The following is a 17,508-nucleotide window of genomic DNA, read 5'->3' as shown; positions in this document are numbered from 1 at the left end:
TCTCAAGTCAGTCATTGCGCACCACCCCCCAATCTTTGTATCAGAAGTGCCCATGAACGATTCAGTGACTCCTGAGGGTTCCTCCCTGCTTTTGCAGACTGGCACTTCCATTGTTTTTGCCTATACACGTGCCTGACACTGCTCAGTGGCTCAGTTGGTTTTTTTTTTTTCCTGTTCGCTTTGGTTATATCACCTTGGCTTGTTTCCGATTCAGTTTTTTGCTAACTTGATGTCGTAGTTCAATTTTAATTATGGAAGCTGGTAGGCAGGCTTCACGAGGAGTAGCCAGCACTTCCAACAGAGGTCTCAGAATCGGGTGTTAGAAAACAAACACGTTACATTCCAGCAGGTCTTTAAGTTGTAAGAGGATTAAAGGAGGAGATTAGAAAATGCCACAAGCTTCTCACTCACCATCAGTTTTGGTTGCTAAAGGGCTTCCCTTGGCCTGTTTCACTCCCCTACTCCCCCTTCTCCTCTGTCCTAAGGGCTGGCCTCCGACCCCTGTTTGTGTCTGTTAACAAGGCTCCTGGGTACTCCTCCTTCCTGTAGCCCAGGGAGACTCAGATTCAGAAGTGTCTGAGCAGAAGGACCATGGTGATGAGGAATCTCACACACAGCCCTTTACACTATGCGAATCGTCCTCTTTTTTGTCCAGTCTGAGCATGTTGTTTCTGCTGTATCTGGCATTATCGTTCATATGTTTAAATGTAAAAAGAATTTTTTGTCTTTTCATATTCCACCTTTGACCTTTTCTTATATTTTTGCTTAATCTGAATGCTTTCATTTAATTGTACTTTGATCGTTAACTGCTGTGATATAGCACTGAAGTCTCTTTTAAAAAATGATGGCATTTAATTAAAACTACTTTTTTAAAGTTAATGAACCAGATAAAATGGCACTTTTTAATTTCCCCTTTGACTCTGTGAAGTAAAATTGCTGTCTAGCTATGAAAGAAAGTTAAAGTACCTGTTCTTTGCCTGGTGCTAGATTATTAATTTTTTTAAAGTGAAATTTCAAGATTCAGCATTAGAAGTTTGCTCTGTTGTGATGGCTGTATTGTCTCTAACATATCTCAAAAGAAGTATTACTTCTAAATTTTAGTTTGCAGGTATCCAGGCAATGTAGTTTTATATCAGCTGATATGTCACTTGAGAAAGAATATTCCATATATTAAGATTAGCATCTACTACAGTGTTTTATGATAATGAATGTTCTTTAAAATATTAACTCAGTGTTTTACCATATTTGGTTTTGTGATTTCATTGAAAAACCAAGGCTTTGTTTTAAACGTTATTTTGTTCTTTATAGAAATACGCCTTTGAGTAAGGCGACAGCTTATGTTTGTGTGTGAGTGTGTATACACATGAGTGCATATATGTATGTGCAGATGTGCACACATGCGTCAGAGGGCAAACTCTGCATTGTGGCCCGGGCAAAGCCGCAGGTCTGGAAGAGCCGCTCATTTCTAATCGCTTTCTGTCTGCGGCAGGTGAGCCAGGACGGGAAGTCGCTCCTTGACAAGCTCCAGCGGCCCTTGACTCCTGGCAGCTCCGACTCCCTCACGGCCTCTGCCAACTACTCCAAGGCCGTGCACCATGTCCTGGACGTCATCCATGAGGTGCTGCACCACCAACGGCAGCTTGAAAACATCTGGCAGCACCGCAAGGTCCGGCTGCACCAGAGGCTGCAGCTGCGAGTTTTCCAGCAGGATGTTCAGCAGGTCAGTTTCAGGGAGCGCCTGCCTCACAGGGGTGGGGCTGGGGGGTACAGGTGGCAGAGACGTAGGGGGCGGGCACATCCATGCTGGCAGGTGGGGGAGAAACACACACCCATACGCACACCCACTGGTACACTCAGATGCAGCTCCTTTCCTACTGTTAGTGAAAACCCCGCTTTGAGAGTTGGCATGATCAGGTTGTTCTCCACCAGGAGCTCACATGCCTGGGACACACGAGGCGGTGTGGGGCCTAAACCAGAGCCTCTCAGTTTTGTTCTCGAAGCTGGTCATCCTCAGTTCTATCTATTTGTGAGAATGCCTACACTGGGGGTGCTGTTACAGTTTAAGATTTATCTGCCATCCAGTTATTTAATAATAAGCTCATCATGCTTCTTTTCCCACTGGGTAGGTAGTGTAGGCTGAAAGGCATAGGGGGCTTAATAAATAGTTGTCTAATTAGTGAGATGTGGGCTTTGATGAGCATTCATTTCTAGGCATCAACTTTGTTGTTGTTACAAAAGTAAGAGTAAGCCCAGTTCCCATACTGTTTATTTCCTTAATATGAAACCCACCAGGGATTTGAGGATTAAAGCTGTGGGGCTTATAATATAGAGCTTTAGTAATAAATAATATAATAGTTGTGTCTTTGCCCTAAAACAGACAGGAAAGCAAGGGTCTGGGTGAGGGGTCACTAGGGGTTGAGGGGTTCTGGGTGCAAGGAAGCCAATGGCATCAGGGGAGTGGGCAGGAAGCCACGGCGGGCTATGGGTCGAGCACAGAACCCATGCCCCTCCCTGAGGGTCCTGTGTGTTCAGACACGTAGGAGCTCAGCTTCACTCTCCCCAAGTGCCACCTGAAGGCGAGGGGGTTTCTGGAGGGTGGGCCGAAACCCCAAAGCTGTGCTGTGTCTTGATGACACGCAGCCTGTCCACATGGGCTGACCACCATCCTTCATGTAATGCCTATCTGGTGAGTTCTGCATCCTTTTAATTGCTGTCAGATTTTAAATTCTCACATCATAGGCTTTGATTCTGCTGACAGTTTGTGAGTTCTCTGAAGGTTGTAGGTACAGAGTGCCCTGGAAACAATCACGGTGATGCCACGTGTGCTTCCTCACAGGGTCGTTTTAGCCTAAGAAGCTAATTGCCAGGGAAAGAGTGTAGAGGGTGGAGTCAAAGTCTCGGAGTTACTGTGAGAACTGAAATTGTGAGATCAAAAGCACCAATATTAGTTTTTCTTAATTGTCCCCAAATTGTCACAGACTATGAAATGTTAATGGTTTGAATGTAATTACTGAAGGATTTTCCCATCTACCTTTGTATCCCTTGGAGCAACTGTTCATTGTGTGTCCACAGGCTGGCACACTTTCTGGACTTGTGTCTGGAACAACAGCTGTGTAGGGCACTCCCCACCGCCCTTGGGGTGCCCAGTTGCGTAAGAATAAGCCAGTGGCTCCCTTCAGGGGAGGAAGCCTTGGGGAGTAGGCTGATGAGTCTAACCATCTAGTGTGGTGCCAAGTACTTACTGTGCCTGAATTTGAAAGCAGCAAACATTAATTTTTATGTGTAGAAAGGTAATTACAATAATTATGAGACCAGTTCTTTAAGCTGGCATTTTTCCTCAAGAATAAGAACAGGGTTGAATATCAGCAGGAGGGAATGTTTTGCAGTCTGTGGCCCTATTAACGTTCTGTAGAAATAATTGCTGTTTAAGGGAAACATTTCAGTGGAGGAATGGTTTGGACTTATGCAAACAGGGAATTGCTCTGGTGGCCTGACTGGTGAAGCAAGGAGCAGAGTTGATAAGATTAAGCACAGTAAACAGCTTATTTACCTCGGGGGAGCCCATAGGATGTCAGAACAGAAAAATGTATTTCTGAAATGCAAGAAATTAATCATAATCATGGAGAAATGTTGCCACCTTGAGCACAGAGCAGGGAAGGTAAGCTGAGGATAAGTGAAAAGAAAATAGTCTCACCAGCAGAAGATAACATTTGTAAAGACAAAAACAATCAAAGCCCACAGACACATAATAAGCCAATTAGAGATACTGCAAGTGGTTTTTGGCTGTTTTGGGTCATGAAAGGGCATCTGTAACTACTGAGGAAAAAGAAAAGCAGCTCAGCATAGAAGAGGTGAGGGTGAGGACACCTTTGTGAAGATGGCCCTCCAAGAGGAGACCCTTAACAGCCTCAGCCCCTGAGAAAGGGGATGGTGCCAGTGGTGTGGGTAGTTTGATTTTTTAAAACCCGCATAATTTTGGTTTAGCAAGTTAGCTTTTTTTATAACAGGCAAAGGCAGTGTCAGGTTTCTATATGGACAGTGTTTTGGATGGGAGTCAGGTGCTGTGGGGGAGCGGGGTGAAGCTTTTGTCTCAAAGCTAGTGTCATGGGTCCAAATCAAAGGATGGGGGGGCAGGGTGGGAAGACTTGCTGAAGATGTGCCCCCCATACATGCTCGCTACTGAACAATACTGACCTTTGTCATCATTAGCCTAGAAATAAGATTAATATCATTTGCCAGTATTCTTGATGACCAAATAATACACATAATGCCTGTTGCCTTTTGTTTGCTGTCAGAGCAACCCCCCACTGGAGGTTTGGTCTAATGAATGAATGAATGCTTATATTTCCGCCAAGCGTGTTTTTCAGTTTAAGTGTTGCTTTCATTGACTGGGACCACAATTTATTTTTGCTGCTCTGGTTCAGATGGGATGAGAGTTTTGGAAGAAGGACACCATCAGACTCACTGGTGCCACCTGCCTGCTCTGGGACTGGCGGGACTTAGTTGTGCCAACATGTCAGGCAAGGTGAATGAAGCAACTGACTCCCCAGAAAGAAGCCCCTCAGACAGGGCAACCTTCTCCTAAAAAAGACTTCTGCTCCACTCCCCCTCGCCGCCTCCCCCTGCAGCCTTCATGTGTATAAGGGTCCAGCATATCTAGACTCTAGATGCTTTTCATCCACCCTTCATTCTTTTCAAAATATCTTAATTGAATATGTGATATTCTGAGAGGTATAGAGATAAATACGTTGACTAGTTAAGCATTCCTTTTCTCAAGGAATTGTAGTTTAGTGAGAGTAGATGGTTTAATAGTCTCATAAATTAGCCCATACCATGCGCAGATCTAGCGTTCATGTTTTTGGTTGTTGTAGGGTGTGGGTGTGATTTTGCCACAGCATGAATGTGAGTCATGCCTGTTAAGGTGCCTCCCAGGTGAGGGAGTAAATAAAACTAGCCTTCCTGCTCAATGTTGTCTGCCTACCTTGTACATGCAATTCAAGGAGACATGTCTGTGTTGTAATAATCTGTGCAGGTGTGGGGGTTACAGAGGGCCTTGTCTGTATCCTCAAACATCAGGGGTGCAGTGTATAAAGAAGGTGAAGACTTTCCTGGAGCAGAGGTGTGAGTGACAGTTGGCAGGGCAGCAGGAAAGCCTTCTTAGGAGACACAGGGTGAGAGCTGGTCTTTGCCAGGTGGGTACAAAGTCAGGAGGTTGAGGATTGGGCAGTTCCTGCTACAGGGATGAGAAAGGGCGGGGCCTGGCCAAAGAGCAGCAGGTGGACTATGTAGGTGGATGAGACAAGTGAAGGCTGAGCTGGGGCAGGTCTGGAAATGTGACCTCTACGAGGCTTGGAAATGTGTAAGCTTTGGGACACTCTTGAGGCGACATAGGGACCCTGGCTGAGTGCCTTGGATTGGCACCAGGACCTGGGGGGACTTATGCATGGCTGTGAGGGTTAAGTGAGGGAACCCCTGTGTGGTAGTGAGCTGGCCATGGTGCTCAGGAGCCCATAAGTTTCCTTCCTCCCTTAGAGCTCACAGTTGGTCTGGGAAGGTCTTGGCACTGTTCCCATTTCATCACAGGGAGATCAAGCCAGGAAGGGCCTGTAGGCTGCACAACTTGACTTGATGCTTGGGGAGTGGGGGATGGGATCCCACCTGCATTCGAAAGAGGGCTCTGATTGCAGGGCGCAGAGTGCCATGTGAGATTCCAGGCAAAGAGATGGGCTCAGTTCCATCGTGGCCTCTGGGAAAGTTGGAGGTGGCGGGGTGGGAGGAGTGTCTCAGAGAACAGAAGTGAAGGTCCACGGGGCAGCCGTCTGTGTTTTATTCTCTGATGTTTCCCAAGGGTCTGGCATAGTAGATGCTCAGTATTTGTTGAATGAATGAATGAGTAGATGAAGACATTTAAGGAATTCCCCACATTTGCTAAGTTAACATTACTTGGACTTAACAGCCTCTCCATTTATTCTGGAGTGCAGGTGGGTTGGCCTTGTATTAGAATCAAATCATTTAACTGGGAGATCTTCGTGTAGGAACCCAGAGCTTTGATTGATGTTGTCGAGGTAGGGGTGGCTGAGGAGAGAAGAGGTAATTTCAGTGCATGGGAATTTCACAAGTTTGTGAGATCTTTAAAATATTAAAGATTCTGGCCACTTGAATACAAGTGGGTTTCAGGTCCACAGAGAAGCTGTTTCACAGTTCCATCAGGTCCTAGGCTGTTAGCCTCTTGCCAGTAAAATCATCCTTCTGTGATGCCTGACACAGAGGTCCCACCTGAACGGGGATCTAGCTCGTAAGGGAAGGTTCCTGAACCTCATTTGTCCTTCACCCATTAATTCAAGTCAGAGGAGGGATTTTTCTCATTCCACTCTTCAGAATCACTCTACAGCCCTAGCTATTTAACATTCGCTTCTCTTTACGTTCCCACGCTCACAATTCCAATCTGCCTCCTGATAAGGATGTTTAGAGGATTGCCATCTTTCCTGAGAGTTTCTCAACTAGAATTAGGGTGAGTGGTTAGGGGTTGGGAAAGCTGCTGGGAGTAGCTCAAGGCTGACTGTGACCTTCCTGCTGGGTTTGGAGCTAGCTTTCATGACCTTTTGTCATAGGAGTACAGAGGAGACTTGAGTGTCAGTCATCTTGATAACCAAAGCCCAGAGCAAGCTGACAGTTCAGTTGGGGAGGCAGTTAAAAGGTGGGAAAATGGATGAGTCTCTTTTCCACAGCGGACGCAGTCCAGGAATGCAGGGTGCAAGAGCCAGCACCGCCAGCCAGGGAGACAGGAATTGGGAGCCCAGGGGACCAGGGTAGATCAGAAGCGAGCAGGGAGGGAGGTCGTCAAGCCCTGGAGGACACGCACACTCAGGGGTCAGGGTGACCAGGAGCTGGTAGAGCCGTGAACAAACCCCATTGTTGAGTGCCAGTCATCCCGCCAGGTCCCCTAGGAAGAAGGTGCCCGGGGATTAGCTGGTCAAGGAAGACTGCCTGCCTGTATACCTGTGTGTGCACATGTATTTCTGCAGTTCAGAACTAGACCTAAGTGATACATAACATCTGCACATGCTTCCCAGGTAACTTCTGGACACATCAAGATTTTTCTTGGACAACTTTGGACTATTCTATATTTATTTCCAAACTAAAAATGGGAAAAATAATTTTTAAAAGTTTAGGAAACTGCTAAAAAGACCAACTCCTGTTGGTAGAGTGATGGTTTGGCTGGGGTTTGATGGGAATATCCAAGGTGAAACTATATGAATAATAACCTACCTACCTTCTTTCCACCCCCTCCCTTTCTAAGCTTCTTTGTTTTCCTTAAGAAGTTTAATGTACTTATGTAACTAAAGTCAGGGTAATGTTAGAAATGATTTATATATTTTCTTAGAAGATGGATGGATGATGTAAAAGTTGAGAAGGCTGCCAGCCTCTCTGTGAGCCCTTCTTCCCTGATTTTGCCTGTGCTCCCTTCCAGTCAAGAAAGTGTGTGCAGAGCACATACTCTCATGGGAGTTAAGTGGAAGTAGTTCTTACAATGCAGGGTGTTTGGTTCCGTGTCATATGTTTGCTGTGTATAACTTGACTGAGGTTGTTTTTTTGTTTGTTTTTTGTTTTTTAAGTAGCTTCTTTTCCCAAATGAACATTAGGCTTACTATACTTTGGAATGTTCTAGCAACCATTTTTTTTTAAAGGCATTGCCATATTTAGGCAATTATATTTTTAGAACAAACTTAATTCTAATTTTAAAATACAATGAGTGAAGAAACAGAGGGTTTGCCAGCACTGGAGAGAAAGAAATGTGGGAGGAAACCATCATTATTGCCTGGCAGCTGTGAATGCTGGACGTAAAAAGTTCCTCCTCAATCCCCCAAAGCCCACAGACGCGTGTTAAATTTTGTGTCTGTTTCATTTCACTGTAAATGGTATGCCATGAACATCACAGAATTGGAAGGCAGAGACCCTTGTGATCATCTCAGACTAGTCCCTTCATTTTCCAAGTTGAAACCCCCAGACTGAACAAAGCTGAGGGGCTTGGCTGGAGTTGCAGGAAGCCGAGTGTTTTTTTTTTTAACTGCCTCATTGCTCTTGACCTGAGAAGGGTGCGTCCCTTCTGAGCTGATCACAGAGGAAAACTAACATCTTCTTGAGAAGGAATGTGTCAGTGGGGCTTCTCAGGCTCAGGGAAGGGGCTGTTGAAGAAGCTACAGTTGCCCATCACTGCAAAGGAAAATGGCTACTTAAGGAGACTTTTGAAATGTCTTCATATTTTTTAAAAATGATTTTTATTTTTTCCATTATAGCTGGTTTACAGTGTTCTGTCAGTTTTCTACTGTACAGCAAATTGACCCAGTCACACATACATATATATATTCTTTTTCTCAAATTATCCTCCATCATGCTCCATAAGTGACTAGACATAGTTCCCAGTGCTATTAAGTAAGGTCTCATTGCTTTTCCAAATGCAATAGTTTGCGTCTATTAACCCCAGATTCCCAGTCCATCCCAGTTCCTCCCCCTACCCATTCTTCTCCAAGTCCATGAGTTTCTTTTCTGTGGAAAGGTTTATTTGTGCCATATATTTGATTCCAGATAGAAGTGATATCATTTGGTATTGTCTTTATCTTTCTGACTTAGTATGAGAGTCTCAAGTTCTGTGCATGTTGCTGCAAATGGCATTATTTTGTTCTTTTTTATGGCTGATGTCCTCACATTTCACCTTTCTGCTCACCATCACATTCACCTCAGGAGTGGCTGAGGGGAATGGAGAGGGCAGAGGGAGAGCTGACTTCCAGCCCCCAACCACCCCCAGCTCAGCCCTTCAACTGCCTAGCCTGTGTTCTCTGAGCTTGGAGGTACAGCCTGGCCTCCCTGGAGAGGGAAGAGCACAACCAAGACAGTGGTTTAGGAGAAAAATATGATGTACACATTCAGGAGAAAAGTCTCAGGCGGGCGGGATAGCTTGAGCGTGTGGATTCCTTTTTCTCTGTTTTTTAACTTTGGGCTAAATGTTAACAGCATATCCTCCTCACACCAGCCTTAACAAGAGTTAAGTTCTCTAAGAGCAGCCTCCTGTTTGGCCTCCCATTTAAGGCTAGCAGATTTCAAATATGTCCCTTAGTTGTTCCGTCATCCTTTGGTTATAATCACTAAAGTACCATTGATTTGATAGTCAAGAAAGCTCTGATCTAAATGCTTTTCTCAGGAGCACTAATTTAAAACCAGAGCTGGAAACACAATACGCCCATTTCTAGACTGACATCCCAGGTGATTTAAATAATAGCCAACAGGTTGAACAAGGAAGCAACTAAAATAAGGGAAACTAGGTTAATTTTGGTTTTATAGGGAAGATAGGGTAGGGCAGTGAGAAAATTCATATTTTGTAGCTGTAAGATCTGGTTTTATATAAAAAAGAACAAATTCATAATATTTTAGAATTACCTTTTTCATTTCCTTCATGTAATCATAGTTTTTAAAACCGAATATAGAATCAGAGGAGCTAATTGTTTCGTTTTCCTGTGCTTAAAATCTGATGTGGTGGGTACTTTCTTATGACAGAAACCTTCACTATGTATTGTCTCTTTAGAACAGTAGCTAAAATTAACAGATGTTTGTATGTTTTCCTGGAATACTCTTTGCATCCAGAGTTCCCATAAACATAGACTAGCTTAATATGCTCTTTGTGGTTTTATGTCAGAGGTATAGTTTTTATAACAGCAAATCCTAATGCTGGGACTCGAATGGTAGAAGTATTTTAAATGTTTTCCTATAGTATTTATGATCCATAATGTAACACAGTGTAGTAATGGGTAAATGGTGATGTTTGGAAGTGAGAAGACCTGTGTTTGAATCTCTTTTTTCTAGGTGTTCTTTCTTGGACACTTAACTTTTCTGAGCCTCCATTTCTTGCTTATCAGAGGTAATAATAAAATCCACTCTTTTGCTTGTAGCCTTGGGGACAAATGTGTGGAATTAAGAATCTCCCAAAGGTGAGAAAGGTAACAGAGTGCATCCACTGTGATACACAGCACTCTAGCGGTGGCTGGGCAGCATCCCCACCCCTGCTCCCACCCCCGTAATCAAGCACATGGAGATTTCTGCAGCCAGATGTACAAGGACTCACACTAAGGGGCCCATCAAGACTATTAATAGTCTCAGGTCAGGTCTTATTGCCAATGAATTTTAGTGACCAAGTGTTGAAAAAAGATTTGACATTTCAGAGCTGTTTTAGCTTTTTGTGGATAAGGGGTTTTGGACCTGTACTGCCCCCCCAAACAGCACAGAATGATCATAAATGATGCCAGGGGCGATGCCATGGTGCATGGGGATGGCAGAAGGCTTCTGCTAAGTATTTGAAACAAATATCTCCAGATTTTCAAAGACAAATGTCATTACATTGGTCTTCATCTTGCATGTTGTAGAGACTTAGGCCCTTGAGAATCAGTTTCCTCTTTGACGAGGGTTTAATATTTATTTAATCACATTGTTAAATAGTAATTACTTATAGGTAGTAGTCTACAAAACATAGTCAGTACTGAGGAGTTCCTGTCGTAGCTCAGCAGTTAACGAATCTCACTAGCATCCATGAGGCCGCAGGTTCAATCCCTGGCCTTGCTCAGTGGGTTAAGGATCCGGCGTTGCCATGAGCTGTGGTGTAGGTAGCAGATGCGACTCGGATCCTGCGTTGCTCTGGCTATGGTATAGGCTGGCAGCTGCAGCTCCGATTTGACCCCTAGCCTGAGAACCTCCATATGCCATGGGTGTGGTCCTAAAAAGGCAAAACAAGCAAACAAACATAGTCAGTATTGGGCAGTGGGGGCTTATTACAGAAAACCACTTTAGAGATAGGGTGTTCAAGATGGCCAGACCCGGCCACGTGAGTGGGGTAGATGGCACCAGCAGCCAGTTCCTCAGGCGTGTGACCCAGACTGGGTAATGTTTGCTGGCTCACCTCCCCCCGTTTTGCTGTCTATTGTGATAGTGTTACCTCATCAGAAGTAATTTACCCTGAAGCCTGAGCTGATCTGAAGCAAAAACAGCTCTTGCTTTTTATATCTCCATACAACAGCCGTGCCACCTTGATGGGAAGAGGCCGTGTAGACTGGAGCTTAAGAGAATGGACCCTGCTTCCTAGGTCCAGTCCACAGACTGGCTGTAGCACATGGTAGCTGGGGGCCCCGGGTTTCAACTGTGAAGCAGGGTCATGCTGTGCCCCCACCCAGCTCTCGTAAGGGTGGAAGGTGTTGAGTGGATCAGCACCTGCCTCAGTGGCTGGTGCTCAGACAGCAGAGCAAGTGTTAGGTAAGGAAGGAGCATCATCATCCTTGCTGTTGTCTTGTTCAGCCTTGTAAGGAGATAAATTGAACAGTCTGTGAGATTTCCTGGCTTAGATGCTGAGACAGTTATCTATGTTTTTGTTTTTTTGTTTTTTGTCTTTTTAGGGCCGCACTCGAGGCATATGGAGGTTCCCAGGTGAGGGGTATAATCGGAGCTACAGCTGCTGGCCTGTGCCACAGCTACAGCAACGCCAGATCCGAGCTGCGTCTGCGACCTACACCACAGTTCAGGGCAATGCCAGATCCTTAACCCACTGATCGAGGCCAGGGTTCAAACCCACAACCTCACAGTTCCTAGTCGAAATTCACTGTGCCACTACGGGAACTCCAGTTATCTGTGTTTTAAGAGTTGGGGGCTAACTTTGAAACGACCTTGACCTTGGGGCTTGGTGGTACCCATTGGAGGGCACTGATGTACGGAGGAACCAGCTCACCTGTGTCCTCTGAGCAGGGAGGAGGCGGCGGCAGCCTTCTGGCCTTGCTCTTCTGCCTAGGAGCCAAGCAGCCCGCAGGAAGGACCAGCTCCCGCCCTTTTCCTGGAGCCAGCAGAGAGCAAGTCCTGGGCCAACGTGGTTGTTCTTGGGTGGAGGTCACAGCCAGTCAGGGAGGAGCCCCTGATTTGCAAATATTTTATGTTTTAAATGGTAAGATACCACAAGCTTGTCTTCCAAATGCTCCTTGGACATGTCTAGTCCATTATTCAGGATTCTTTGGCCATCTGGGAAATGTTCTCAGACTTAAGAGAAGCAAAAGCCTTAAGGGGAAGTTTGGTTTTGAATATGAGCTAGATTTTATAATTGTCTGCTACTGTTTTTAAAAAGTGCGTGGAATTTGTACATTGTTCCTTGAATTACTTTCATGTTTGTAGGAAATATAATTTCACCTGGTATTTATAATTCTGTCTAAAGGAACATCTAATAAAAGAAAAATTGTAATCCATTTGTAATCCTGAGTGGTTGGTTCATAATAGCTATTATTTCCAATGTATGCTTCCTGAAACATTTTTCTTTTGCTTAAAAAACAAATTTTTATTTTTTAAAGAAGGCTGTATTTTGCTTCCTGTAGCACTTTCTACAAATAGTGTTTCTTTCAGAAATTGTGCCCATATTTCAAGTCTGTATTGAGTGATCAGTAATCATCAGGTTTGCTGTTTACCAAACCTTGATTTTTCTTTTTACAGTACTTTTGAGGAATATACAAAACCTACTATAGGCGTAGACTAAAAAAAAAGTCTCCTAGCCCTTTCTGCAGATCTGACATGGACAGAGCATGAGTGCACTTGTTTATCTCTGATCTCTTTTCAGTCTTAATATAGTTGATCTTTGTCTTCTGCCTGGTACTGGCCTCATGCCCAGAGGCACATTCCAATAATTGTATCTGTTCTTTAAGTTGAGATATTTTGAAGTTGCCATTGGGCATTTCTTTAGGAGTGAAATGGGACCTGCATTTTATAATATGTACTGAGAGACTGTCATACCAACAAGTCAGCAGCTAGAAGTCAGGTGGTGCATGTGGCAGTACTGACTACTGGTCATACTGAATGCTCTTTCTCTCTTTTTGATCTCAAGGAAGAAAAGTACTAAGTGTGCTATTTAAAACGCAATGGCATACTCATTGCAAAGAGCTTAACATTAGATGGAAAGTGCCACGTTCCAGTTAATGGGTGCGATGGCATGTGTGCTATGTTCTTGCCACACGGGATGTTGAGGTGCTAGATATAGATGTAATTGACAGCTCCCAGCGTTCCAGTCCCCACTGAGCAGCTACGAAGCTGCATCTCAGAAAGGATAGCCTATGTCTGTGGTGCAGGGAGGCTAACATAAAGGGTAAACAGGGAGCTTTCAGGAGGATGGAGGCTGGGTTGATGGATGGAATACGAAGAGATCCAGTAGAAGTTACTCTGACAGTGCGACCCTGCTGACTAGCCGAATGGTGGTGTTGACAGAGAAGTTCAGATGTGGACTCTAGTAACAAGGTAAACTTACACCTTTAGCCTGAGCCCTCACTGCAAGGCTTGACCTCCGTACCCCGCCCTCACGTGGGCGTGCTCACACACACACATACTTGCACACTTCTGCTCATTCTGCAAGGACCACTGGAGGTTTTTTCAGGTTCGCAAGCCTTTTTATTTACATGAACTACTGCCTTTGCTCAGCGCTATGCAGAGAGGTCCTTCAGTCAGACCAGAAAGATCACTGATTTGGAGCAGAGAAGGACAAATCCACTTGTCCCTGGATGGCAGGCTCTGGCTTTAACAGTTGCCTCTTGCTATCTGTCAGCACAGCTGATCTCTCTACAGTGCAGGGGACAAAGGGCGAGGGATTCTTTTTATAGCAACGAACCTCAAATGAAGGCCCCGTTTATTTATTTTTTAATTGAAATAGAGTTGGCATGCAATACTAGGTGAGTGTCAGGTGTACTGTGTTGTGATTCAACATTTGCATACATTATGAAATGATTACCATGATAAATTTAGTATCCACCTCTCCTCAAACAGAGTTATCACAATATTATTGACTATACACCTTATGCTGTAAGTTACACCCCCCAACCCTACTGCCTCTTTCATTTTGCTGTTAGTGGAGCAGCGTGTCTGGTCCACTTCCTAGCTGTCTGGACACTGTCCTAGCTGTGCAGCCTTACTTAGTTCTATAGTTCAAAATCATTTTGATCTCTGAGCTTAGTTACCATGGTTATAAGCTATAACCTTGCTGTAACCTCGAGGTGGCCTTCAGTAGTTTTGCAGCACATTAACAAATGTCTTCAGATATTTAGATAATAATACCTTTTAGTTTTTAGCTAAAGACATTACTGACTTAGTTTTTTGCTAGTTATCCCGTCTCCATCACAAAGAGACAAAGTGTGTGTTCGATGTAGTGTAAATCTTTTGTTTGATAGTGTTTTGCAATTTTTCAAGTACAGTAGTCAGTGAACTACTCAGTCCCAACTGCGAACATGAAAACATTGGATTGGAGTTCTCTTGTGATGTAGTGGGTTAAGGATCCTTGTTGTCACCGAAGCAACCTGGGTTGATGCCCTGGTATGGGTTCGATCCCCGGTCCTGGGAACTTCCACATGCCATGCGTGTGGCATCTCCCCCCCCCAATAAATAAGAGCATTGGGTTTCCCTGCTTTACTTTTACTCCTTTTCTTTAGTGTGAATTTCAACTAAGAACTTTCAAGTAATTAAGTTCATGCAATGCTTAGCTTTTACAACAGCTTAGTTTATAGAATAAATTATCTTCAAAGACTAAGACAGAGGCATTTAAGTGTTTTGTTTTCTTGGGTTTTACTTAAATGTTTTGAGTCTTCTCAAGAGGAGAAAAACATTAACTCTGTAGTTAAACTTGAATTGCCTGCTGTGAAGTTTTGAGCCTTATAATGGTGTTGAATTAACCCAGTCCTCTGTGGCTTAGTAGCCTCTGTCTTATGCAAAACCAGGCAGTTTTGGTGGCCCAGTCATGCCTAAAGTGAGGTGAGATTTAATTATGATTTCATGCAAGGTTTATACATGGATAGATTTGCACTTTTAAAGTAAGAGCTTAAAATCATGGTGGGAAAGCTGACGGAAGATGTAATTTGTTTTAATTTCAACATGTTAGATTAATGTCCCATTGCTCCCAACTTCCTTTTCTCCTGTGCTTCTTGTTCTTACAGAGTTTTGATAATAGATGTATCTTCAGAGGATGGCCTAACACACTGAATAAAGCAGGCATTGTTTTTATGGCATCTGTATCTGTATTTCATTACAGGTGCTGGACTGGATTGAGAACCACGGAGAAGCATTTCTGAGCAAACATACAGGTGTGGGAAAGTCTCTCCATCGGGCCAGAGCTTTGCAGAAACGTCATGAAGATTTTGAAGAGGTAGCACAGGTAAAACAATGGCTTTCACTGTTTCCTCCCGCAAATGCCTAAACTTTGAATTAGTTTTAACCCCATCTGAGCCGAGTTAACATTAGCAAGGCGTGTTTGAAGGCGACTCAGAGATGATGCCCAGATTTCAGAGTGAAGTTGTCATTGCCTGGGCAGAAAGATGATTTAGTCAGGTGATCCTTTTGTAAAATATAATGTTCTTAAAACAGAAAAATGTCTTTGGAGTTCCTATTGTAGCTCAGTGGGTTGAGAACCCAACACAGTGTCCCTGAGGATTCAGTTCGATCCCTGGCCCCAGTCAGGATCTGGCCGCGGGCTGTGGTGTAGGCTGGCAGTTGTAGCTCATTCAACCCCTAGCCTGGGGACTTCCATATGCCACAGGTACGGCCATAAAAAGAAAAAAAAAAGAAAGATGTCTTGGATGTTTTTGCCATGTTTATTGTTCCAGGGTCTGTTGACGAGTTTGTGAAATTCCAATTCATAATCAGAGAATAACAGTCCTACTTGCATTTCTGTGATGATGGGCCAGCATTTCTTGTCCCTTTTCTGTTTCTTTCAGTATATGTGCGTCAGAAACAGGAGGCAGGGGATATGGTATGTTCAGAGCCTGGGATTTGTGGAGTTTGTTGATTCAAGCTCACCAGCTCTGTGGCTTTGGAAAAGTCTCTTCACCTTTCTGAGGTTAACTTTCTTATCTGAAAAGTAGGCACATTGAGGGCTGCTTGAGAGGAAGCAAGGTGTATAATGACATGATGTAAGGTAGCCGGCCCAGGTCTTTTCCACAGCTCGCTATTGTGTGGTGAATGTGCCTTTCATTTGTTTTGTATTTAAAAAAAAAGATAAATAAAGGTGGGATGAAATATGATATCATATTTTATCATGTGTAATATCATCTATAATATTAAAGAGAAGTATATTTATAATTATTTTTATAACATGATATATAAACATGGTACTGTAGGAGCTAGGGTAAAAGTTGTTTTACTTTTTATTTTTTGTTAAAATTTTTTTATTTTTTTGCTTTTAAAGGCTGCACCTGCGGCACATGGAACTTCCCAGGCTAGGGGTCTAATCAGAGCTGCAGCTGCCGGCCTACACCACAGCCACAGCCATGCCAGATCTGAGCCACATCTGCAACCTCCACTGCAGCTTGCAACAATGCTAGATCCTTAACCCACTGAGCGAGGCCAGGGACCGAACCTGCATCCTCATGGATACTTGTTGGGTTCATAACCTGCTGAGCTACAACGGGAACTCCCAAAAGTTGTTTTAAAAAGAAGTTGTAGAATGGTTGCAAACTGAGACACATTATAGTATAACTGAGAAACATCAAAGTCTTAACATCGAGAAGAGGGAAATGATAAAATGACAGCTGCGAGGATGACTCCTAGAAAGACAGCTGACTTCACACCAGTAACCACAAATTCTAGAAGACAGTGGGATGGAGTCCTGAGGGAAAGTTACTCTGAACCCAGAATTCTATACCCAGTGGAGCTACCATTCAACAGTGAGGCTGAAATGTAGACCAAGACTGAAAGGGTTTACCATTCTAATACTTACAGAACAACTGAGGTGGGTAGTTTAGTCAGAGTAAACCATGGTTTAAGATCCACCAGTGCAGGGACTTTGTTTTGTTTGCTTCTCTGTCACTAGTCCTTACAACGAGGCTGATGTGGTGCAGCTGAGCGTCCACCAATATTTGTAGAATGAGTGAAGTGAATGAAAAGAAAGGATGAGAAGTCTGGGATCCATAATGAGCATAGAAATTGGTAAATCTGTTTGTACATCAAAGGACTGACTATTTAGGCAAAGGCAGTGTATTTGAGTGGGGGGTAGTTAAAGACTTGACAGAGAGAAGTAGCAGTGCTCTTGAACAGAGGAGGTGGAGAGGTGGCCTGAGGAGGATGGAAAGAGGTGTTGTTCGTCTTAGATTTGTAAACTCAGGTGTGCATGTTAGTATTTCTGAATGACCACTAAAAATACAGGGATAGAAAACACTGCTTCCCATAAGTATAAAGGGAACAGGAATGCAGAAAATCAGTTAAATACAAATTCATGGAAGTAAGTCTAAGGGAAGCAAAAAGAAGGAGAACAACAAAAATCATGTTAGGAATCACAAAACAAGATATAGTAAGTAATTTTTCCCTAAAGAGCAGCAATTACAGTAAATGCAAAATAGATTATACTTGTTAAGCGAAAGATTGTCTGCTTGAATATTAAAAAAAAAAAATCATGCTGTGTATTGTTTTCAAAGGCCACACCTAAAACATAAATACCCAAAAAGTTGGAAAGTATATAAAGTA

The 17,508-nt window shown here is 43.7% G+C and overlaps 1 protein-coding gene across 8 annotated transcripts in view; it reads left to right on the top strand.

Annotated features, from left to right (window-relative positions):
* The window catches only part of TRIO (trio Rho guanine nucleotide exchange factor), a 229,759-nt gene that overhangs the window by 46,352 nt on the left and 165,899 nt on the right, over window positions 1–17,508 (top strand). For all 8 annotated transcript variants that reach the window (XM_047768042.1, XM_047768034.1, XM_047768051.1 and 5 more), the window contains 2 exons: window positions 1,490–1,720; window positions 15,083–15,205. In XM_047768042.1, the coding sequence (XP_047623998.1) occupies window positions 1,490–1,720; window positions 15,083–15,205 (354 nt within the window). The remainder of the gene's footprint in view (window positions 1–1,489; window positions 1,721–15,082; window positions 15,206–17,508) is intronic.

The sequence above is a fragment of the Phacochoerus africanus genome, chromosome 1 (genome assembly GCF_016906955.1).
Source record: "Phacochoerus africanus isolate WHEZ1 chromosome 1, ROS_Pafr_v1, whole genome shotgun sequence".
NCBI lineage: Eukaryota > Metazoa > Chordata > Mammalia > Artiodactyla > Suidae > Phacochoerus > Phacochoerus africanus.
Note: the sequence above shows the minus strand (reverse complement) of the source record. Positions and strands in the feature narration are given on the sequence as shown.